This window comes from Saccoglossus kowalevskii, chromosome 11 (assembly GCF_978046115.1).
Source record: "Saccoglossus kowalevskii chromosome 11, keSacKowa6.1, whole genome shotgun sequence".
NCBI lineage: Eukaryota > Metazoa > Hemichordata > Enteropneusta > Harrimaniidae > Saccoglossus > Saccoglossus kowalevskii.
This window is the reverse complement of record NC_140651.1, coordinates 17,954,976-17,982,162: the sequence shown is the minus strand read 5'-3', so window position 1 is coordinate 17,982,162 and position 27,187 is coordinate 17,954,976. Positions and strand designations below refer to the sequence as shown.

Genomic DNA, 27,187 nt, shown 5'->3' with positions numbered 1-27,187 from the left:
CCCCCTGACTTGGCCAACATCCAAGTGGCTGACCCTTGCACTCCCCCTGACCTGGCCAACATCCAAGAGGCTGACCCTTCCACTCCACCTGACCTGGCTAACATCCAAGAGGCTGACCCTTGCACTCCCCCTGACCTGGCCAACATCCAAGTGGCTGACCCTTGCACTCCTCTTGACCTGGCCAACATCCAAGAGGCTGACCTTTGCACTCCCCTCGACCTGGCCAACATCCAAGTGACTTCCACTTCATCTGACCTGGCCAACATTCAAGTGGCTGACCCTTCCACTCCCCCTGACCTGGCCAACATCCATGTGACTTCCCCTTCCACTCCCCCTGACCTGGCCAACATCAAAGAGGCTGACCCTTCCACTCCCCTTGACCTGGCCAACATCCAAGTGACGTCTCCTTCCACTCCCCCTGACCTGGCCAACATCCATGTGACTTCCCCTTCCACTCCCCCTGACCTGGCCAACATCAAAGAGGCTGACCCTTCCACTCCCCCTGACCTGGCCAACATCCAAGTGACTTCTCCTTCCATTCCCCCTGACCTGGCCAACATCCAAGTGACAGAATCTACCGTTCACCTTGATCTGACCAACATCAAAATGGCTGACTCGTTCCCTTGACCTGGTCAACATCCAAGTGGCTAGCCCTTCAACTGCCCAATTCAGCTGCAGAACAACTAAAATGGCTGAGCCTTTTTTGAGTCCCTCGCTGACCTTGCCTATCAAAAGTAACTGAGCCCACTGATATGGCTAACATCGTAAGTGGTCATTATAACCTGGAAAGCATCAAAAGTAGTCATAATAACCTAGACAACATTAAAAGTGGTCATAATAACCTGGACAACATCCACAGTGGTCATAATAACCTAGACAACATTCAAAGTGGTCATAATAACCTGGAAAGCATTCAAAATAGTCATAGTAACCTGGATAGCATTCAAAGTCGTAATAATGAACTTGACAATATTCTAATTGGCCATAATAACCTGGACAACATCCACAGTGGTCATAATAACCTAGACAACATTCAAAGTGGTCATAATAACCTGGAAAGCATTCAAAATATCATAATAACCTGGAAAGCATTCAAAGTGGTAATAACGAACTTGACAACATTCTAATTGGCCATAATAGCCTGGACAACATCCAAAGTGGTCATAATAACCTCGTCAACATTCAAAGTGGTCATAATAACCTCAACAACATTCAAAGTGATCATAATAACCTAGACAACATTCAAAGTGGTCATAATAACCTGGAAAGCATTCAAAATAGTCATAATAACCTCGACAACATTCAAAGTAGTCATAATAACCTAGGCAACATTCAAATTGTCATAATAACCTGAACAACATTCAAATTGGTCATAATAATCTGGACAACATTCAAAGTGGTCATAATAACCTGGAAAGCAATCAAAGTAGTCATAATAACCTTGACAACATCACAAGCGTTCCTAAGAACCTGAACAACAGGTTACCACATACGCAAGGTCATATCACAACAGTAAATTAGGAGTTCTCACCAGCTCCAACAGCAGAGGCTGATTCAAAATAGTCACAATAACCTGGAAAGCATTCAAAATAGTCATAATAACCTGGAAAGCATTCAAAATAGTCATAATAACCTGGAAAGCATTCAAAGTGGTAAAAATGAACTTGACAACATTCTAATTGTTCATAATAACCTGGACAACATCCACAGGGGTCATAATAACCTGGACAACATTCAAAGCGGTCATAATAACCTGGACAACATTCAAAGAGGTCATAATAACCTGGAAAGCATTCAAAATAGTCATAATAACATGGAAAGCATTCAAAGTAGTCATAATAACCTGGACAACATTCAAAGAGGTCATAATAACCTGGAAAGCATTCAAAATAGTCATAATAACCTGGAAAGCATTCAAAATAGTCACAATAACCTGGAAAGCATTCAAAATAGTCATAATAACCTGGAAAGCATTCAAAATAGTCATAATAACCTGGAAAGCATTCAAAGTGGTAAAAATGAACTTGACAACATTCTAATTGTTCATAATAACCTGGACAATATCCACAGTGGTCATAATAACCTAGACAACATTCAAAGTAGTCATAATAACCTGGAGAGCATTCAAAATAGTCATAATAACCTGGAAAGCATTCAAAGTGGTAATAATGAACTTGACAACATTCTAATTGGTCATAATAACCTGGACAACATTCAAAGTGGTCATAATAACCTGGAAAGCATTCAAAATAGTCATAATAACCTGGAAAGCATTCAAAGTGGTAATAATGAACTTGACAACATTCTAATTGGCCATAATAGCCTGGACAACATCCAAAGTGGTCATAATAACCTCAACAACATTCAAAGTGGTCATAATAACCTAGACAACATTCAAAGTGATCATAATAACTTGGAAAACATTCAAAATAGTCATAATAACCTCGACAACATTCAAAGTAGTCATAATAACCTAGACAACATTCAAATTGTCATAATAACCTGGAAAGCATTCAAAGTGGTAAAAATGAACTTGACAACATTCTAATTGTTCATAATAACCTGGACAATATCCACAGTGGTCATAATAACCTAGACAACATTCAAAGTAGTCATAATAACCTGGAGAGCATTCAAAATAGTCATAATAACCTGGAAAGCATTCAAAGTGGTAATAATGAACTTGACAACATTCTAATTGGTCATAATAACCTGGACAACATTCAAAGTGGCCATAATAACCTGGAAAGCATTCAAAATAGTCATAATAACCTGGAAAGCATTCAAAGTGGTAATAATGAACTTGACAACATTCTAATTGGCCATAATAGCCTGGACAACATCCAAAGTGGTCATAATAACCTGGACAACATTCAAAGTGGTCATAATAACCTGGAAAGCAATCAAAGTAGTCATAATAACCTTGACAACATCACAAGCGTTCCTAAGAACCTGAACAACAGGTTACCACAAACACAAGGTCATATCACAGCAGTAAATTAGGAGTTCTCACCAGCTCCAACAGCAGAGGCTGATCCAGCAGAACTACCACCACAGCAATGATCAGTATTGTACGGGTTCCTTGCTGTCCCATGAATTCTGCAATATAAATATTTTGAAGTTAGAATTTTGTTTTCTCTAATCTGCTTCTCTATGTATTTTGTCACTGTTATTAGATTCTATTAAATGCTTTTTTACAATTTCTTCATGATTTTCAAATATTGTAATCTATTAAAATGTTTTTCAGTCACATGCCAAATATATGGGGGTTTGTGGCCATACACAAGAATGCACAAATGTCCATAATTAGTATAATATACAATCCTACCCTAAAATATTGTACCCCGGTAATAACCTTACATGCTTAAGTTGATTCCATTAACATCCATAACCAAAGGTCAATTCCCACCCTAAAGTATTGCAGTACCCTTATTTGCATGGGTTGATCCCTGTAACACCCATAGCAATAGGTCCATTCCCACCCTAAAGCAAAGAGGTACCCTTATTTGCATGGGTTGATCCCTGTAACACCCATATCAATAGGTCCATTCCCAATCTAAAGCATTGAGCTACCCTTATTTGCATGGGTTGATCCCTGTAACACCCATAGCAATAGGTCCATTCCCACCCTAAAGCATTGAGCTACCCTTATTTACATGGGTTGATCCCTGTAACACCCATAGCAATAGGTCCATTTCCACCCTAAAGCATTGTAGTACCCTTATTTGCATGGGTTGATCCCTGTAACATCCATGCAAAAGGTCCATTCCCACCCTAAATCATTGTAGTACCCTTATTTGCATGAGTAAATCCCTGTAATACCCATAGCAAAAATGCAATCCCCATCCTAAAGCATTTTAGTACCCTTTTTTGCATGAATTGTTCCCTGTGACACCCATAGCAATAGGTCCATCCCCATCCTAAAGCATTGCAGTACCCTCATTTGCATGGGTTGATCCCTGTAACACCCATAGCAAAAATTCAATCCCCATTCTAAAGCATTTTAGTACCCTTTTTTGCATGAATTGTTCCCTGTGACACCCATAGCAATAGGTCCATCCCCATCCTAAAGCATTGCAGTACCCTTATTTGCATGGGTTGATTCCTGTAACACCCATAGCAAAAATTCAATCCCCATCCTAAAGCATTGCAATACCCTTATTTGCATGGGTTGAACCCTGTAACACCCATAGCAATAGGTCCATTCCCACCCTAAAGCATTGTAATACCCTTATTTGCATGGGTTGATCCCTGTAACACCCATAGCAAAAATTGAATCCCCATCCTAAAGCATTGCAGTACCCTTATTTGCATGGGTTGAACCCTGTAACACCCATAGCAAAAATTCAATCCCCATCCTAAAGCATTGCAATACCCTTATTTGCATGGGTTGAACCCTGTAACACCCATAGCAATAGGTCCATTCCCACCCTAAAGCATTGTAATACCCTTATTTGCATGGGTTGATCCCTGTAACATCCATAGCAAAAATTCAATCCCCATCCTAAAGCATTGCAGTACCCTTATTTGCATGGGTTGATCCCTGTAACACCCATAGCAAAAATTCAATCCCCATCCTAAAGCATTGCAATACCCTTATTTGCATGGGTTGAACCCTGTAACACCCATAGCAATAGATCCATTCCCACCCTAAAGCATTGTAATACCCTTATTTGCATGGGTTGATCCCTGTAACACCCATAGCAAAAATGCAATCCCCATCCTAAAGCATTGCAGTACCCTTATTTGCATGGATTGTTCCCTGTAACACCCATGGCAATAGGTCCATGCCCGTCCTAAAGCATTGTAGTACCATTATTTGCATGGGTTGATCCCTGTAACACCCATAGCAAAAATTCAATCCCCATCCTAAAGCATTGCAATACCCTTATTTGCATGGGTTGAACCCTGTAACACCCATAGCAAAAATGCAATCCCCATCCTAAAGCATTGCAGTACCCTTATTTGCATGGATTGTTCCCTGTAACATAGCAAAAGGCCATCCCCATCCTAAAGCATTGCAATACCCTTATTTGCATGGGTTGATCCCTGTAACACCCATAGCAATAGGTCCATCCCCGTCCTAAAGCATTGCAGTATGCTCACATGCTTGAGTTGATCCCAGTAACACCCATACCAAATTCATGCATGTTGGTGACACCTAGAATTATGGCCCCTGCATCTCGTAATTTCTTCACCATGGTGGCATCTTCTTTGGTCTGTGTATTTCCAATGGACGCAGAGCCATCTCTTTTGTAGTATGGAACCTGGCAACAAACAAACAAACAAACACACATGTATTCCAAACTATAAACTTGTTGAGTGGAATTTGCATGTAATTTTAATCTAACCTAGCCCTCCTTGAACACTATCACTGTATTGCATGTTCTTATTACTCATAGCATAATGTGTTGGATCACACTATCTGTGTGAGTGTTTGATATACCGGTAACTCTATACTCGCTAGGGTTATGTTTGACACTCAGGCTTCAAATCCAAAGAAGACACTTTCATTGGCTATAGAAACCATTTTGTAACACCATTACCCATGAGTCTTTGCAAGTTTCCTTTAATCATTGGCTGATTTTCAACCATCATTTGAAATTTTAAAATATTTTATATTATTCATGTCTTTATGAAATTCACTGAATGTCTACAAAAAATTTCCCATTTTTCCTGGCATCACTTAATTTATATTATTATACATCTGTCACTGTAACGCTGTAATTTTGTGGTATTGCACTGGGTATTTTCATCCTACCATACCAGGAAACGCAAATTCAAAATATGGAACGATTACATGTGTAAGCGTCTTCTAATAATAAAAATCAAACATGGCTGCCCCCAGGGTTTGATCGTACCCAGACGAAAAAGTTTGCGAAATCGGTTCTAACCATTTTTCGGCATTCCCATGATGTATTCCTGGGAGGAAAAGATGTATATTAATAAGGTTATGAGAATACTACGTGTCGGTCGATACTCTGGCATCTTCACGCATACTTTGCAGTATCCTCGTATTAACCTCATAATAATAATAATAACTTCATGGTTAAGATAAAAAATCAAATATATTTCACAGAAACACAAAGGAAAAACTATAAAAAAGAAAAATCTATTACAAAAATGAAACCCATTTGTGTTTATCTAAAATTTTGTATATTGTATTATAAAAATTAGCAGTTTACAATAATTTTGGTGAACAGATATTAGACACTTACAACATGCACTTCTTCCTTGACCAGGACCGGTACACCATCAAACACTGAAAGTGGTTTATTAGATTCAAAACGCTCACAGGATGCCTTCGCCATCTGGAATAACACAGAAACAACAATGACAAATAGTATATAGTCAAAATAAACAATCAAAATGTTTCAAAGTATAAAAGACAAACCTGTGTTGGTGACCACCTCTGTATAAAGGTTCACCTGCCTATATATTTAGGGTCTACTTGTAGGCAGTTCCAAGGCATAACATACGAGTAACCAGTGTATAAAGATTGTCTTATGCGACCACTAATTTAGCAATATTTTTGCAGATTCTCTTTTGTTTAGATACCAAATTAATAATCAACACTCAGTTTTTAAATTTTTTTTTTACTTTCTTCAAGTAAAAATTATTGGATTTTCAATTTTGATTCAAAATTGACTAAAATATTTTTTGTTTGCAAAAGTATCATATCATTATTTTCTGAACAAATATAATGTAAAATGTACGAGTTGGTGATCAATACAAAAATAACCCAACCTCCATATAAAGACCACCTGTCTATAAAGACAATTTTAATGAAGTCCTATTGGAGGTCACTATACAAAGGTTTGATTGTAATACACTTTTGTACAATACAAAAGACCATACATTAGAATTGAACAGTGTTCCCATATCATACAGTGAGATACAGATATATCTCACACAGGTTGGTTTTGATTTTAAGATTTTTTTTTAACTGGCATGAAAATGAAAATAAAGCTGAATATGATGTATTTGTCTGGCTACAAGTGTACAAACAAAAATTGTCACCCTTTTAATTTCCTGTACATTGTATTGAACCACTGCTCTCAACTTTGGTGTCAACTGTTCAGAGTCTTCTATTGCTTTGATTGCTTTCTCAGCTACATCCATGGGAGAAACGCCACCCGTCCTGAGAAACAAGAAATGAATGAATAGAAGTTGACACTTTCACCACCAAATTCTGGAAATGAACTCTAACTTTGGAGCCAACAGACACAATTTGGGTCAATTGTCCGTTTTTACCCAAAAACTTTTTGTTCATTTTTGTTCCAATCTTCTGAGGGAAAATGCAGACTATAAACAGGATTATTTTGTGAGTTTGTGATGAACTGGTGGTGAAAAGGTTTGAAATGCTGGACTTAAAATGTCACCTGTTGACTGCATTTTTTACTTTCTTTTCAGCTCTCCATCAAGGTTTTCATCAGGAAATGTGTTTAGAAATAAGAATACAATATATTGAACTTTAAATAAAATATGACCAGCATTAATAAAAAATGTTGAGAAAAAACATACACAAGACTTATTCTCAAAATCATGATTGATCAATTCATGGGAAAAAAATAATCCTTAACGCATTGCATTGTGGGTCACTCTTCAGTGGGTGCAGGTTGGGTTAATTATTTGTTTAAATGTATGTCTTAAAACATTGTAATAAATTAAAACTTTGGTAACATTGGAAAGTCTGATTGCTGATAGAGATTATCCCCATAACAGAATTTATAGTTAAAATCACAAAAGACACTACATGTATGTGATAAGCAAAAACAGTCTGAGACAAACACCAACAAGTTCTTTCATTAATTTTATTCAGTATTACTAGAAAAGTATGAATTGGTTTTATGATAATCTTCTAATTTGTATGAAAGGAGACAACTAATTTGGGCTGTGTCATTCCATACTTGTGTAAACAAATTTCCCTACAAATTTTGAAGTAGATATTAATGCAAACTTGGTGTCGCATACGACTTGTTTACCACTTCCGTGTCAATGAGAATGTTCTAGAAACGTAATGTGTCTGGGTAGAATATTCTAGATTTTTAGGAACTGGTTGAATAGGTAATAGAACACTGTAGAAGGCAATAGAAGGTAATGGAACATTCTAGAAATGTGTAGTAAGTTCCAGACTCATAATGTATGCTGATGTAATGGTCTATTTATAAACAGTGTGGGTATATATAGGGGAGTTGTTCAGCACTGAGATTAGATCGGAGATCTCGTTGAATTGTATTGGAGTTTAAGTATCTAGTTATTGGAGTAGTGGAGTTTTACCGCGTTAATTTACTTGATGTTTGCAGAGTATAATAATACCAGTACCAGTTGAAACCTCATCTGTTGGCTCCGTATTCGTGTTTTATCATCGCCGCCAGGGAAATCTTTCTGTTACTTGTGCCATTTGGTATTTGAACCATCACACCTGTACTATACCAATTACGGTAATATTACGTTGCGTGTGACACTTGGCATATTGATGGAGAATCATTTGTTTGAACAGCTTCGCCATTTTTTGCATAAACCCTAAATCTGACTACATGTATTATGTGAATGGGTGTTTTTCCTTATTTCACCATTCAATTCAGCCATTTGCCTTTGCCTTTTCACTGATACACTGCTGTAACAACGTCTTTGAGGTAAAACCCATTAAGAAGTGATCATGGGGCAAGATGGTGCGGGCCTCGGTCACGTCACGCGTGATGTGAAAAGAAAATCTATGAGGTCATGGGCTTCCCCTGACCTAGATTTCTCTCTCCGTCATTGGCTGAATCACAGATTAATGCCTACAGTTCAAAATAGTCATTTTGACTGACCGGAGTCTATGGTGGTTAATTGAACGTAGTGAATTTGTTTAATAATCTTGTATTAGTTATGCAAATTTGTTTAGCTAATGAGCACCAACCATAGTGCTATTCTTGAGGGAAGCGCTACACCACAGAACATTCTATGTTGCTCAGATGCACATCACAGAACATTCTATGTTGCTAAGATGCACATCACAGAACATTCTATGTTGCTCAGATGCACACTACAGAACATTCTATGTTGCTAAGATGCACATCACAGAACATTCTGTTGCTCAGATGCACATCACAGAACATTCTATGTTGCTCAGATGCACACCACAGAACATTCTATGTTGCTCAGATGCACACCACAGAACATTCTATGTTGCTCAGATGCACACCACAGAACATTCTATGTTGCTCAGATGCACACCACAGAACATTCTATGTTGCTCAGATGCACACCACAGAACATTCTATGTTGCTCAGATGCACACCACAGAACATTCTATGTTGCTCAGATGCACACCACAGAACATTCTATGTTGCTCAGATGCACACCACAGAACATTCTATGTTGCTCAGATGCACATCACAGAACATTCTATGTTGCTCAGATGCACATCACAGAACATTCTATGTTGCTCAGATGCACATCACAGAACATTCTATGTTGCTCAGATGCACATCACAGAACATTCTATGTTGCTCAGATGCACATCACAGAACATTCTATGTTGCTCAGATGCACATCACAGAACATTCTAAGTTGCTCAGATGCACATCACAGAACAATCTATGTTGCTCAGATGCACATCACAGAACATTCTGTTGCTAAGATGCACACCACAGAACATTCTATGTTGCTCAGATGCACATCACAGAACATTCTATGTTGCTCAGATGCACACCACAGAACATTCTATGTTGCTAAGATGCACATCACAGAACATTCTATGTTGCTCAGATGCACATCACAGAACATTCTGTTGCTCAGATGCACATCACAGAACATTCTATGTTGCTAAGATGCACATCACAGAACATTCTATGTTGCTAAGATGCACATCACAGAACATTCTATGTTGCTCAGATGCACACCACAGAACATTCTATGTTGCTCAGATGCACATCACAGAACATTCTATGTTGCTCAGATGCACATCACAGAACATTCTATGTTGCTCAGATGCACATCACAGAACATTCTATGTTGCTAAGATGCACATCACAGAACATTCTATGTTGCTAAGATGCACATCACAGAACATTCTATGTTGCTAAGATGCACATCACAGAACATTCTATGTTGCTCAGATGCACATCACAGAACATTCTATGTTGCTCAGATGCACATCACAGAACATTCTATGTTGCTCAGATGCACATCACAGAACATTCTATGTTGCTCAGATGCACATCACAGAACATTCTGTTGCTAAGATGCACATCACAGAACATTCTATGTTGCTCAGACGCACACCACAGAACATTCTATGTTGCTCAGATGCACATCACAGAACATTCTATGTTGCTCAGATGCACATCACAGAACATTCTATGTTGCTCAGATGCACATCACAGAACATTCTATGTTGCTCAGATGCACATCACAGAACATTCTATGTTGCTCAGATGCACATCACAGAACATTGTCAACTGTTCAGAGTCTTCTATTGCTTTGATTGCTTTCTCAGCTACATCCATGGGAGAAACGCCACCCGTCCTGAGAAACAAGAAATGAATGAATAGAAGTTGACACTTTCACCACCAAATTCTGGAAATGAACTCTAACTTTGGAGCCAACAGACACAATTTGGGTCAATTGTCCGTTTTTACCCAAAAACTTTTTGTTCATTTTTGTTCCAATCTTCTGAGGGAAAATGCAGACTATAAACAGGATTATTTTGTGAGTTTGTGATGAACTGGTGGTGAAAAGGTTTGAAATGCTGGACTTAAAATGTCACCTGTTGACTGCATTTTTTACTTTCTTTTCAGCTCTCCATCAAGGTTTTCATCAGGAAATGTGTTTAGAAACAAGAATACAATATATTGAACTTTAAATAAAATATGACCAGCATTAATAAAAAATGTTGAGAAAAAACATACACAAGACTTATTCTCAAAATCATGATTGATCAATTCATGGGAAAAAAATAATCCTTAACGCATTGCATTGTGGGTCACTCTTCAGTGGGTGCAGGTTGGGTTAATTATTTGTTTAAATGTATGTCTTAAAACATTGTAATAAATTAAAACTTTGGTAACATTGGAAAGTCTGATTGCTGATAGAGATTATCCCCATAACAGAATTTATAGTTAAAATCACAAAAGACACTACATGTATGTGATAAGCAAAAACAGTCTGAGACAAACACCAACAAGTTCTTTCATTAATTTTATTCAGTATTACTAGAAAAGTATGAATTGGTTTTATGATAATCTTCTAATTTGTATGAAAGGAGACAACTAATTTGGGCTGTGTCATTCCATACTTGTGTAAACAAATTTCCCTACAAATTTTGAAGTAGATATTAATGCAAACTTGGTGTCGCATACGACTTGTTTACCACTTCCGTGTCAATGAGAATGTTCTAGAAACGTAATGTGTCTGGGTAGAATATTCTAGATTTTTAGGAACTGGTTGAATAGGTAATAGAACACTGTAGAAGGCAATAGAAGGTAATGGAACATTCTAGAAATGTGTAGTAAGTTCCAGACTCATAATGTATGCTGATGTAATGGTCTATTTATAAACAGTGTGGGTATATATAGGGGAGTTGTTCAGCACTGAGATTAGATCGGAGATCTCGTTGAATTGTATTGGAGTTTAAGTATCTAGTTATTGGAGTAGTGGAGTTTTACCGCGTTAATTTACTTGATGTTTGCAGAGTATAATAATACCAGTACCAGTTGAAACCTCATCTGTTGGCTCCGTATTCGTGTTTTATCATCGCCGCCAGGGAAATCTTTCTGTTACTTGTGCCATTTGGTATTTGAACCATCACACCTGTACTATACCAATTACGGTAATATTACGTTGCGTGTGACACTTGGCATATTGATGGAGAATCATTTGTTTGAACAGCTTCGCCATTTTTTGCATAAACCCTAAATCTGACTACATGTATTATGTGAATGGGTGTTTTTCCTCATTTCACCATTCAATTCAGCCATTTGCCTTTGCCTTTTCACTGATACACTGCTGTAACAACGTCTTTGAGGTAAAACCCATTAAGAAGTGATCATGGGGCAAGATGGTGCGGGCCTCGGTCACGTCACGCGTGATGTGAAAAGAAAATCTATGAGGTCATGGGCTTCCCCTGACCTAGATTTCTCTCTCCGTCATTGGCTGAATCACAGATTAATGCCTACAGTTCAAAATAGTCATTTTGACTGACCGGAGTCTATGGTGGTTAATTGAACGTAGTGAATTTGTTTAATAATCTTGTATTAGTTATGCAAATTTGTTTAGCTAATGAGCACCAACCATAGTGCTATTCTTGAGGGAAGCGCTACACCACAGAACATTCTATGTTGCTCAGATGCACATCACAGAACATTCTATGTTGCTAAGATGCACATCACAGAACATTCTATGTTGCTCAGATGCACACTACAGAACATTCTATGTTGCTAAGATGCACATCACAGAACATTCTGTTGCTCAGATGCACATCACAGAACATTCTATGTTGCTCAGATGCACACCACAGAACATTCTATGTTGCTAAGATGCACACCACAGAACATTCTATGTTGCTCAGATGCACACCACAGAACATTCTATGTTGCTCAGATGCACACCACAGAACATTCTATGTTGCTCAGATGCACACCACAGAACATTCTATGTTGCTCAGATGCACACCACAGAACATTCTATGTTGCTCAGATGCACACCACAGAACATTCTATGTTGCTCAGATGCACACCACAGAACATTCTATGTTGCTCAGATGCACATCACAGAACATTCTATGTTGCTCAGATGCACATCACAGAACATTCTATGTTGCTCAGATGCACATCACAGAACATTCTATGTTGCTCAGATGCACATCACAGAACATTCTATGTTGCTCAGATGCACATCACAGAACATTCTATGTTGCTCAGATGCACATCACAGAACATTCTAAGTTGCTCAGATGCACATCACAGAACAATCTATGTTGCTCAGATGCACACCACAGAACATTCTGTTGCTAAGATGCACACCACAGAACATTCTATGTTGCTCAGATGCACATCACAGAACATTCTATGTTGCTCAGATGCACACCACAGAACATTCTATGTTGCTAAGATGCACATCACAGAACATTCTATGTTGCTCAGATGCACATCACAGAACATTCTGTTGCTCAGATGCACATCACAGAACATTCTATGTTGCTAAGATGCACATCACAGAACATTCTATGTTGCTAAGATGCACATCACAGAACATTCTATGTTGCTCAGATGCACACCACAGAACATTCTATGTTGCTCAGATGCACATCACAGAACATTCTATGTTGCTCAGATGCACATCACAGAACATTCTATGTTGCTCAGATGCACATCACAGAACATTCTATGTTGCTCAGATGCACATCACAGAACATTCTATGTTGCTAAGATGCACATCACAGAACATTCTATGTTGCTAAGATGCACATCACAGAACATTCTATGTTGCTAAGATGCACATCACAGAACATTCTATGTTGCTCAGATGCACATCACAGAACATTCTATGTTGCTCAGATGCACATCACAGAACATTCTATGTTGCTCAGATGCACATCACAGAACATTCTGTTGCTAAGATGCACATCACAGAACATTCTATGTTGCTCAGACGCACACCACAGAACATTCTATGTTGCTCAGATGCACATCACAGAACATTCTATGTTGCTCAGACGCACACCACAGAACATTCTATGTTGCTCAGATGCACACCACAGAACATTCTGTTGCTAAGATGCACATCACAGAACATTCTATGTTGCTCAGATGCACATCACAGAACATTCTATGTTGCTCAGATGCACATCACAAAACATTCTATGTTGCTCAGATGCACGTCACAGAACATTCTATGTTGCTAAGATGCACATCACAGAACATTCTATGTTGCTAAGATGCACACCACAGAACATTCTATGTTGCTCAGATGCACACCACAGAACATTCTATGTTGCTCAGATGCACACCACAGAACATTCTATGTTGCTCAGATGCACATCACAGAACATTCTATGTTGCTCAGATGCACATCACAGAACATTCTATGTTGCTAAGATGCACATCACAGAACATTCTATGTTGCTAAGATGCACACCACAGAACATTCTATGTTGCTAAGATGCACATCACAGAACATTCTATGTTGCTCAGATGCACATCACAGAACAATCTATGTTGCTCAGATGCACACCACAGAACATTCTGTTGCTAAGATGCACACCACAGAACATTCTATGTTGCTCAGATGCACATCACAGAACATTCTATGTTGCTCAGATGCACATCACAGAACATTCTATGTTGCTCAGATGCACATCACAGAACATTCTATGTTGCTCAGATGCACATCACAGAACATTCTATGTTGCTAAGATGCACATCACAGAACATTCTATGTTGCTCAGATGCACACCACAGAACATTCTATGTTGCTCAGATGCACACCACAGAACATTCTGTTGCTAAGATGCACATCACAGAACATTCTATGTTGCTCAGATGCACATCACAGAACATTCTATGTTGCTAAGATGAACATCACAGAACATTCTATGTTGCTAAGATGCACATCACAGAACATTCTATGTTGCTCAGATGCACATCACAGAACATTCCATGTTGCTCAGATGCACACCACAGAACATTCTATGTTGCTCAGATGCACATCACAGAACATTCTATGTTGCTCAGATGCACATCACAGAACATTCTATGTTGCTCAGATGCACATCATAGAACATTCTATGTTGCTAAGATGCACATCACAGAACATTCTATGTTGCTAAGATGCACATCACAGAACATTCTATGTTGCTCAGATGCACATCACAGAACATTCTATGTTGCTCAGATGTACATCACAGAACATTCTATGTTGCTCAGATGCACATCACAGAACATTCGATGTTGCTAAGATGCACATCACAGAACATTCTATGTTGCTCAGATGCACATCACAGAACATTCTATGTTGCTCAGATGCACACCACAGAACATTCTGTTGCTAAGATGCACATCACAGAACATTCTATGTTGCTAAGATGCACATCACAGAACATTCTATGTTGCTCAGATGCACATCACAGAACATTCTATGTTGCTCAGATGCACACCACAGAACATTCTATGTTGCTAAGATGCACATCACAGAACATTCTATGTTGCTAAGATGCACATCACAGAACATGCTATGTTGCTCAGATGCACATCACAGAACATTCTATGTTGCTCAGATGCACACCACAGAACATTCTGTTGCTAAGATGCACATCACAGAACATTCTATGTTGCTAAGATGCACATCACAGAACATTCTATGTTGCTAAGATGCACATCACAGAACATTTTATGTTGCTCAGATGCACACCACAGAACATTCTATGTTGCTAAGATGCACATCACAGAACATTCTATGTTGCTCAGATGCACATCACAGAACATTCTATGTTGCTAAGATGCACATCACAGAACATTCTATGTTGCTAAGATGCACATCACAGAACATTCTATGTTGCTCAGATGCACATCACAGAACATTCTATGTTGCTCAGATGCACATCACAGAACATTCTATGTTGCTCAGATGCACATCACAGAACATTCTATGTTGCTCAGATGCACATCACAGAACATTCTATGTTGCTCAGATGCACATCACAGAACAATCTATGTTGCTCAGATGCACATCACAGAACATTCTGTTGCTAAGAAGTACACCACAGAACATTCTATGTTGCTCGGATGCACATCACAGAACATTCTATGTTGCTAAGATGCACATCACAGAACATTCTATGTTGCTCAGATGCACATCACAGAACATTCTGTTGCTCAAATGCACATCACAGAACATTCTGTTGCTCAGATGCACATCACAGAACATTCTATGTTGCTCAGATGCACATCACAGAACATTCTATGTTGCTCAGATGCACATCACAGAACATTCTATGTTGCTCAGATGCACATCACAGAACATTCTATGTTGCTAAGATGCACACCACAGAACATTCTGTTGCTAAGATGCACACCACAGAACATTCTATGTTGCTCAGATGCACACCACAGAACATTCTATGTTGCTCAGATGCACATCACAGAACATTCTATGTTGCTCAGATGCACATCACAGAACATTCTATGTTGCTCAGATGCACATCACAGAACATTCTATGTTGCTCAGATGCACATCACAGAACATTCTATGTTGCTCAGATGCACATCACAGAACATTCTATGTTGCTCAGATGCACATCACAGAACATTCTATGTTGCTCAGATGCACATCACAGAACAATCTATGTTGCTAAGATGCACACCACAGAACATTCTATGTTGCTCAGATGCACATCACAGAACATTCTATGTTGCTCAGATGCACATCACAGAACATTCTATGTTGCTAAGATGCACATCACAGAACATTCTATGTTGCTCAGATGCACATCACAGAACATTCTGTTGCTCAGATGCACATCACAGAACATTCTATGTTGCTAAGATGCACATCACAGAACATTCTATGTTGCTAAGATGCACATCACAGAACATTCTATGTTGCTCAGATGCACACCACAGAACATTGTATGTTGCTCAGATGCACATCACAGAACATTCTATGTTGCTCAGATGCACATCACAGAACATTCTATGTTGCTCAGATGCACATCACAGAACATTCTATGTTGCTAAGATGCACATCACAGAACATTCTATGTTGCTAAGATGCACATCACAGAACATTCTATGTTGCTAAGATGCACATCACAGAACATTCTATGTTGCTCAGATGCACATCACAGAACATTCTATGTTGCTCAGATGCACATCACAGAACATTCTGTTGCTAAGATGCACACCACAGAACATTCTATGTTGCTCAGATGCACACCACAGAACATTCTATGTTGCTCAGATGCACACCACAGAACATTCTGTTGCTAAGATTCACATCACAGAACATTCTATGTTGCTCAGATGCACATCACAGAACATTCTATGTTGCTCAGATGCACATCACAGAACATTCTATGTTGCTCAGATGCACACCACAGAACATTCTATGTTGCTCAGATGCACATCACAGAACATTCTATGTTGCTCAGATGCACATCACAGAACATTCTATGTTGCTCAGATGCACATCACAAAACATTCTATGCTTCTCAGATGCACATCACATAACATTCTATGTTGCTCAGATGCACATCACAGAACATTCTATGTTGCTCAGATGCACATCACAGAACATTCTATGTTGCTCAGATGCACATCACAGAACATTCTATGTTGCTCAGATGCACATCACAGAACATTCTATGTTGCTCAGACGCACATCACAGAACATTCTGTTGCTAAGACGCACACCACAGAACATTCTATGTTGCTCAGATGCACATCACAGAACATTCTATGTTGCTAAGATGCACATCACAGAACATTCTATGTTGCTCAGATGCACATCACAGAACATTCTGTTGCTCAGATGCACATCACAGAACATTCTATGTTGCTAAGATGCACATCACAGAACATTCTATGTTGCTCAGATGCACACCACAGAACATTCTATGTTGCTCAGATGCACATCACAGAACATTCTATGTTGCTCAGATGCACATCACAGAACATTCTATGTTGCTCAGATGCACATCACAGAACATTCTATGTTGCTAAGATGCACATCACAGAACATTCTATGTTGCTAAGATGCACATCACAGAACATTCTATGTTGCTAAGATGCACATCACAGAACATTCTATGTTGCTCAGATGCACATCACAGAACATTCTATGTTGCTCAGATGCACATCACAGAACATTCTATGTTGCTCAGATGCACATCACAGAACATTCTATGTTGCTAAGATGCACATCACAGAACATTCTATGTTGCTCAGATGCACACCACAGAACATTCTATGTTGCTCAGATGCACACCACAGAACATTCTGTTGCTAAGATGCACATCACAGAACATTCTATGTTGCTCAGATGCACATCACAGAACATTCTATGTTGCTAAGATGCACATCACAGAACATTCTATGTTGCTAAGATGCACATCACAGAACATTCTATGTTGCTCAGATGCACATCACAGAACATTCCATATTGCTCAGATGCACACCACAGAACATTCTATGTTGCTAAGATGAACATCACAGAACATTCTATGTTGCTCAGATGCACATCACAGAACATTCTATGTTGCTCAGATGCACATCATAGAACATTCTATGTTGCTAAGATGCACATCACAGAACATTCTATGTTGCTAAGATGCACATCACAGAACATTCTATGTTGCTCAGATGCACATCACAGAACATTCTATGTTGCTCAGATGCACATCACAGAACATTCTATGTTGCTCAGATGCACATCACAGAACATTCGATGTTGCTAAGATGCACATCACAGAACATTCTATGTTGCTCAGATGCACATCACAGAACATTCTATGTTGCTCAGATGCACACCACAGAACATTCTGTTGCTAAGATGCACATCACAGAACATTCTATGTTGCTCAGATGCACATCACAGAACATTCTATGTTGCTCAGATGCACATCACAGAACATTCTATGTTGCTCAGATGCACATCACAGAACATTCTATGTTGCTAAGATTCACATCACAGAACATTCTATGTTGCTAAGATGCACATCACAGAACATTCTATGTTGCTCAGATGCACATCACAGAACATTCTATGTTGCTCAGATGCACACCACAGAACATTCTGTTGCTAAGATGCACATCACAGAACATTCTATGTTGCTAAGATGCACATCACAGAACATTCTATGTTGCTCAGATGCACACCACAGAACATTCTATGTTGCTAAGATGCACATCACAGAACATTCTATGTTGCTCAGATGCACATCACAGAACATTCTATGTTGCTAAGATGCACATCACAGAACATTCTATGTTGCTAAGATGCACATCACAGAACATTCTATGTTGCTCAGATGCACATCACAGAACATTCTATGTTGCTCAGATGCACACCACTATACAGTGTATTTCTATGTGCTCTGCGCAAGCTGCTACTGTGAAACAGTCAAAAGTCAAAGCAATTTGATATACATTGTATATTGCACATGTAAAAATAGTCTTGTTACATTATTCAACAACTAGCCCAAAATACAGTTTCCTTAAGTTTTTTTTTACCAATGATGATTGCTAGGTGGTGAAAAAAGCCTGGATGTCCACTTCCGAGAATATACAATGCAGGCAGTTATGAAGAACAATAAGCAAACTATCCCATGAAAAATATTAGTTAAATCCTCATGTATTACAGCTAGCCCTCCAATGTTTATTAGAAATGACTGTGATTCAGCAAAATCCCAGCATGCATGTTATCATCAGGTAACTCAGATTAACAGCTGTTAATTATCTAGCACCATATTTACCAGTTCAAGTTTTCTGACAAAATTTCATGATTTTCATTCTCAAAATTCACAAAATTAAACAGGTTAATTTACTCATTGTGACAAATGTGCACTTTTTAGAGACAAATTTAAAGATAGTCATTGCGCCATGCATGCGCGATATATATGGCTCTCATATAAACAAAGATGGCGACTTTGACTGTTGTGAAGATCAACGAGTACAAGCCGAGCTTTAATTTAAGGTATCGAAGGATTCACCGGAGGTAATCAATGCAAGTGACGCCCAGGTCAAACCTCATACTTGTGATTCCATTAGAAGAGCACATTGGATTGTGGGTAAATCAATATTTATCAACACAAATGTCGCTCATGCGCAGCGCAGCGTGACTACTACCGCCCTATAAATGACTTAAAACAACTCCCCATTATCATAACATTCATTACGTCAAACACAACCCTTCACAAGGTACACACACATGCATAAATAAATAAATACAGTTACTGACACCCACCTGTATGCTTTGTAATAATTAGAGACAGTACAAAATTGAAAACCTTCAGTCGCAGTCTCTTCGGCATTGATGAATTTTTCCAGATCAACTGGACATCCATCCTCTGGTGACATTTCAGGACCAGTAAATGGTTCAAACGGGACATACACAGCTGAGTCTTCATACTGGATTTTTCTCAACAGATTATAGTTGTTTTTCCTGATTGAAAAAAAAAATATATGGATGACAACATTCAACCATTTTTCGTATTCGTGGGTACTAAATAGTAATGAGAATCAAGGTAGCACACATATGCCTAGCCATGAAGGAACTATGGAATATCGGACATATGTGGCATTTCACTCACTATATGCCTAGGCACAGTGCTAGTATATATCTCATTGCATATTCAGACTTATGCAAATATCACATATGGGATGTCACAGACATCTATGTGACATTTCACTCACTAGGCACTAGGCCTATCCACAGTGGAGGTATGTAAATGTGTTGAAATGGACATAGTGCGAGTGGTTAGTGCTAGTAGCACTAATCCGAAAAACCACTAGATCTGATGCTAAAATGTACACAGTGCGAGTGGCATTGATATCGCGTTGTCAACAACGTCAAGACATCTCGTAATTCTCTGAAAATAAATTAATATTTATGTAAAATTGTTGTATCTTTCATTTATTGGAAATGTGCTACAGTGGGAAAATTGAGAATGTCATTGTCCACGTTTGTCGTAATAGACCTTTGAATCAACGCGATCGGCCGGGAAACTAGCTTCATGAACAATGAAAATGCAGGTCGAACTTCGCAATTTTTACAAATTGTGAATAGATATACTGTATGAAAAGGTATTGTGTGGAAGTTTGTGTTTTCAACTTTGGCGAATGTAAACTTTATGTAAATGGTGGAATTCAGCTTTGATTTTTTTTTTAAATCGCTGATGTGCCGTTTTATTTCTGGTCGGCGCCACACTTAATGAAAATAGATCTTCGATAATGAAATTATGATCAATGCCACTTGCAATGTGCACATTTTAACACTAGATCTAGTGCACATTTTAAAACTAGATCTAGTGTCATTTTAGCGCTAGATCTAGTGTCATTTTAGCGTGAGATCTAGTGTCATTTTAACACAAGATCTAGTGTCATTTTAGCGCTAGATCTAGTGTTATTTTAACACTAGATCTAGTGTAATTTTAGCGCTAGATCTAGTGTCATTTTAGCGCTAGATCTAGTGCACATTTAAACACTAGATCTAATGCCATTTTAGCGCTAGATCTAGTGTCATTTTAGCGCTAGATCTAGTGTCATTTTAGCACTAGATCTAGTGCCATTTTAGCACTAGATCTAGTGTCATTTTAGCATTAGATCTACCGGGGTAGTGTCATTTTAGCACTAGATCTAGTGTCATTTTAGCGCTAGATCTAGTGTCATTTTAGCACTAGATCTAGTACTTTTTCAGATTACTGCCACTAGCACTAACCACTCGCACTACGCCCATTTCAACACATTTACATACATGCACAGTGCTAGTAATATCTCATTACATTCAGATTTATGTAAATATCACAAACTATGGGATGTCACAGACATCTATGTGACATTCCACTCACTATATGCCTAGGTACAGTGCTAGTAATATCAATAAATTTTATTTTATACATTTAGAGAAACAAACTTATACTAGGTGTTATAAAACATAGATAAGGCAACTATGGTGATTTGCTCTTGGATCCCACTGATCACCCAAGACAATTTAAAATCACATTTTTATAAAGAAAAGCTCATATCCATAATTCATGATTACATCATTAGAAGAAAACAATTAAGGAATTGTACTCACACAAATGCATTTGGTCCCAATACAGCTTGTCCCATAAACTTAAAAAAAAAAAAAATGAAGAGAAATAAAATAATTTATTTTGAATATTCATTACATAACTGTTAGGAATATACTTATTATATATTGACAAATTAATTATTAACTTGAGCCAGCAAAAATGACCATATAAACAAACACATGCAGCATCAATTCGACTTCGTTCCAACAAATTCTTGGCTTGAACTCCAATACGACAGATCCATGATACTGTAAAAGGATTAATTATTCACTGGGTTTTAATTTTGCTTATTTCGCTGACTGGAAAATGCGCTAAATTAAGACCCAGTGAATATGTAAAATTTAGCATAGAACACATTATCTAAATGATAAAATCGTTAATTTAAAACCCACTGAATATGCCTGAAATGGTAAATCAGTGAAGTTTAAACCCAGTGAAAATTAGTCATTTTACAGTATGACATAAATGAGAACATCCTAGTCATAGGCTCTATTTCAGCTTTACTGTAAACTAACGAGGGCGAACTTCGGGCCGTGCTTGGCGACAACCGTAGAAGAGCAATATTTCAGCTCTGATAAGATGCGGCTATATAAAGCTAGCACAAGAGTCTAGCACAACAAAAATTTACATTTAAGATGGAAGGATAACAAACAAAGATGTTACAGTAAATGAAATATAAAAATAATTTATACAAAATCAAACAAAATCATTAATAAGCAGCCTGTCGGCTGAGATAGCTCCGCTGTTAGCAATGCACATTTCAATTAAAGAACAGAAGATATCATTAGAAAATGAACAATATGTAAAGTATCAAAGCAATGGGACTTGCTGTTTTCAACAAAAATTTAAAAATATCACTTTTCACCAAAAATGACAAAAACAATCATCAAAATTACATAATTAAAGATATCATCACGAAATTAACAAATCTGAAAGAGGTCCACATGTAGTACCTATATATGTAATATAAAAACAATCAGACTTACGATTTTCAACAAGAAGCCGAAATAATCACTTTTTACCAAAAATTACAAAAATATTTATCAAAGTTAGAGAATTGAAGAAATCATCACAAAATGAACAAATCTGAGAGAGGTCCACATGTAGTACCGGTACCTATATATGTAATATCAAAGCAATTGGACTTGTGGTTTTTAACAAGAAGTCGAAAATATCACTTTTTACCAAAAATGACAAAAATATTCACCAAAATTAGAGAATTGAAGATATCATTACAAAATGAACAAATCTGAGAGAGGTCCACATGTAGTACCTATAAATAGTAATATCAAAGCAATCAGACTTGCGGTTTTTAACAAGAAGTTGAAAATATCACTTTTTACCAAAAATTGCAAAAATATTCACCAAAATTAGAGAATTGAAGATATCATTACAAAATGAACAAATCTGAGTGAGGTCTACCCAAGGTACATATACACCAAGTATCAAAGCATTCAGGCTTATAGTTTTCAAGAAGAAGTCAAAAAAGTAAAACATTGACACGGACGACGACGGACAATCACTCATATGATAAGCTCCGCTCAACAAAGTCGACAGCGGAGCTAAAAAGTATAAAAATAACTATCCCAAGTTCAAATCATTTCGATCAATCTAAATACAAAATGTACCAGAGAGCAACACTAATTTACTTAAAATTTTTCTAAGAGAACTTCATCTCATACCAATGCCTTTATCTTATAAATTATTGATAATTCACAATTAAATTTAACTGCACTAATTATAATTATTATATACTGTGGAATACTTTATTTTCGCTGGAAATAATTTTCGCTGAAAAGGCTTTTTGTGCGTTTTGTATGGAATTTATTTTTACTGATTTTTTGTGAGTTTAATGTGAAATATAGGAAAAAAAGTATATTCGCTGGATTTTATTTTCACGGAATCATCCTTTCAGAGAAAATAGCGAAAATAAATTCCAAGCGAAAATAAAGTATTCTACAGTAATTAAATATTGGTAGACTAACTAACATCTGGGTCCCGGTAGTGTTAATATATCATTGTTCGTACACATTTTAACCAAATTTTCACCCATATCATGGAAAGTATACAACATAGCAACACCTGATAGAATATTCATAATTGAAGATGTTTGGAGCGTTTGGCGATCTAAAACATTTGGCTAGCAGAAAAACCTGCAACATAAAATATGCAAATAAACATTTTTCACATGCGCATTTTACTATCTGTTACAATATACAATAAAAAAAAAAGCTTTTTTTAAAAAAAGGTTAGGATATGCTCACTTTGATTTCTGGATAATCGTCTTTGTGCGAAAACAATCAATATTGATATAATTTGTATAAGTAGGCTTATTTAGCCCAAGAAAACAACGCATGCACGCATACCCGCCCTGCTTCTGTGATCATTTCATATTAGTACATTGTTTGTTTGTGACACATCCAAAAATTAGTGATTCTTGCAATTATTGTCAGAATTAATATTAGAAATAACAAGCAGCCTATCGGCTGAGATAGCTCCGCTGTTAGCAATGCACATTTCAATTAAAGAAGTGAAGACATCATTAGAAAATGAACAATATGAATAGTATCAAAGCAATCGGACTTACAGTTTTTAACAAGAAGTCGAAAATATCACTTTTTACCAAAAATTACAAAAATATTCACCAAAATAAATTAATTAGAGAATTGAAGATATCATCACAAAACGAACAAATCTGAGAGAGGTCCACATGTAGTACCTATATATGTAATATCAAAGCAATCGGACTTACAGTTTTCAACAAGAAGTCGAAAATATCACTTTTTACCAAAAATGACAAAAATATTCACCAAAATTAGAGAATTGAAGATATCATCACAAAATGAACAAATCTGAGAGAGGTCCACATGTAGTACCTATATATGTAATATCAAAGCAATCGGACTTACAGTTTTTAACAAGAAGTCGAAAATATCACTTTTTACCAAAAATGACAAAAATATTCACCAAAATAAATTAATTAGAGAATTGAAGATATCATCACAAAACGAACAAATCTGAGAGAGGTCCACATGTAGTACCTATATATGTAATATCAAAGCAATCGGACTTACAGTTTTCAACAAGAAGTCGAAAATATCACTTTTTACCAAAAATGACAAAAATATTCACCAAAATTAGAGAATTGAAGATATCATCACAAAATGAACAAATCTGAGAGAGGTCCACATGTAGTACCTATATATGTAATATCAAAGCAATCGGACTTGCGGTTTTTAACAAGAAGTCAAAAATATCACTTTTTACCAAAAATGACAAAAATATTCACCAAAATTAGAGAATTGAAGATATCATCACGAAATAAACAAATCTGAGAGAGGTCCACATGTAGTACCTATATATGTAGTATCAAAGCAATTGGACTTGCGGTTTTTAACAAGAAGTCGAAAATATCACTTTTCACCAAAAAATGACAAAAATATTCACCAAAATTAGAGAATTAAAGATATCATTACAAAATGAACAAATCTGAGAGAGGTCCACATGTAGTACCTATATATGTAATATCAAAGCAATTGCACTTGCGGTTTTTAACAAGAAGTCGAAAATATCAGTTTTTACCAAAAATGACAAAAATATTCACCAAAATTAGAGAATTAAAGATATCACTACAAAATGAACAAATCTGAGAGAGGTACACATGTAGTACCTATATATGTAATATCAAAGCAATTGCACTTGCGGTTTTTAACAAGAAGTCGAAAATATCAGTTTTTACCAAAAATGACAAAAATATTCACCAAAATTAGAGAATTGAAGATATCATCACGAAATGAACAAATCTGAGAGAGGTCCACATGTAGTACCTATATATGTAGTATCAAAGCAATTGGACTTGCGGTTTTTATCAAGAAGTCGAAAATATCAGTTTTTACCAAAAATGACAAAAATATTCACCAAAATTAAAGAATTAAAGATATCATTACAAAATTAACAAATCTGAGAGAGGTCCACATGTAGTACCTATAGATGTAATATCAAAGCAATTGCACTTGCGGTTTTTAACAAGAAGTCGAAAATATCAGTTTTTACCAAAAATGACAAAAATATTCACCAAAATTAGAGAATTAAAGATATCAACATGAAATGAACAAACCTAAGAGAGGTCTCCCCAAGGTACATATATACCAAGTATCAAAGCATTTAGGCTTGTAGTTTTCAAGAAGAAGTCGAAAAAGTAAAACATTGACACGGACGACGGACGACGACGACGACGGACAATCACTCATATGATAAGCTCCGCTCGACAAAGTCGACAGCGGAGCTAATAAAAAGGAAGGAACCAAAAAGGGAGAATTTGACACCAATGTCCGAAGAGGCAAAACTTCTTCTCAAAAAAAACTAATGATTTGAATTTAAATAGTTTGAATTGTTTATTGCAACTACCGGTATATAACAGTAGTTTATGACAAAGATGAGAACAGACATTTACCCCTTACAAAATTACTTACTGAAAATGTACATGTAAAACACACCCAAATCAAATCAAAATTGTTTGAGTTATTGTAACCAAGAAAGATATTTTCTCATCATATATTTTCATATTAATGTGAGAATTACATTTATTGTATGGTGAATCATTACAATTTGATGATAGACAAGCCTCTACCTTTTAATTCATTCAGTCAGTAAGTCAGTATTATTAGTAAGTGCGCTAACAATAGAACTTTATAAGGTATTTGATAAACTCACAAAAATTAATGGAGTAAGTTTTACCCTTACTAGAGAGACTCTGCAAACAGAAATGCATAGCATAAAATTGCTTGGTAGTAGCCTCTTTAAAAGGTGTTAAAAAATAACAACAAAACTTACGGAATGAATGACCTTGGCAAATATTTTCAATGCAAATCCATTAACGCGCGGATACGATTCCTGTGAAAGAAACAACAGTTATTAAAATATTTTAATTTCATGAATGACATTTTTTTCTTCTTCAATATTTATTGAACAATATTTATATTTTTCCAAATGTGAAGTATTAGAAAACAAGCCTTGCTTGGAACAGTCTATGTTAGTTATCAAATTTAAGATATATAGTTTTGTTTATAGTAATATAGTTGAAACATAAACATGTCAGAAGTTGGGATCCAGAAGATGATACTTGATTATGATGACTTTTTAACGTTAAAATGATTGACATCTTGTATCTGATCATCGAACGAGTACTTGTCCATATTGAGAAATGTTACTCTGGAACAGCATTAATTAAAACAAAATGGCCACCAGATGGCCATTTTGAATGCATCTATATACCTATAACATGATGAAAAACGAATATATAAAATTAATCAATATAATAATCAAGCAAAGCATATCAGAGATATGGCTCTAGAAGCACATTCATTTAAACAAAATGGCCACCAGTTAGCCATTTTGTATCCGATCTGA

The 27,187-nt window shown here is 36.9% G+C and overlaps 1 protein-coding gene across 1 annotated transcript in view; it reads right to left on the bottom strand.

Moving 5' to 3' along the window:
- The window catches only part of LOC100370800 (uncharacterized), a 52,502-nt gene that overhangs the window by 16,156 nt on the left and 9,159 nt on the right, over positions 1–27,187 (bottom strand). The window contains exons 2-8 of the mRNA XM_002733600.4: positions 26,612–26,671; positions 21,781–21,818; positions 19,948–20,145; positions 7,021–7,141; positions 6,219–6,311; positions 5,107–5,267; positions 3,014–3,099 (exon numbers count right to left, since the gene is read on the bottom strand). Coding sequence (XP_002733646.3) covers positions 3,014–3,099; positions 5,107–5,267; positions 6,219–6,311; positions 7,021–7,141; positions 19,948–20,145; positions 21,781–21,818; positions 26,612–26,671 — 757 coding nt within the window. The remainder of the gene's footprint in view (positions 1–3,013; positions 3,100–5,106; positions 5,268–6,218; positions 6,312–7,020; positions 7,142–19,947; positions 20,146–21,780; positions 21,819–26,611; positions 26,672–27,187) is intronic.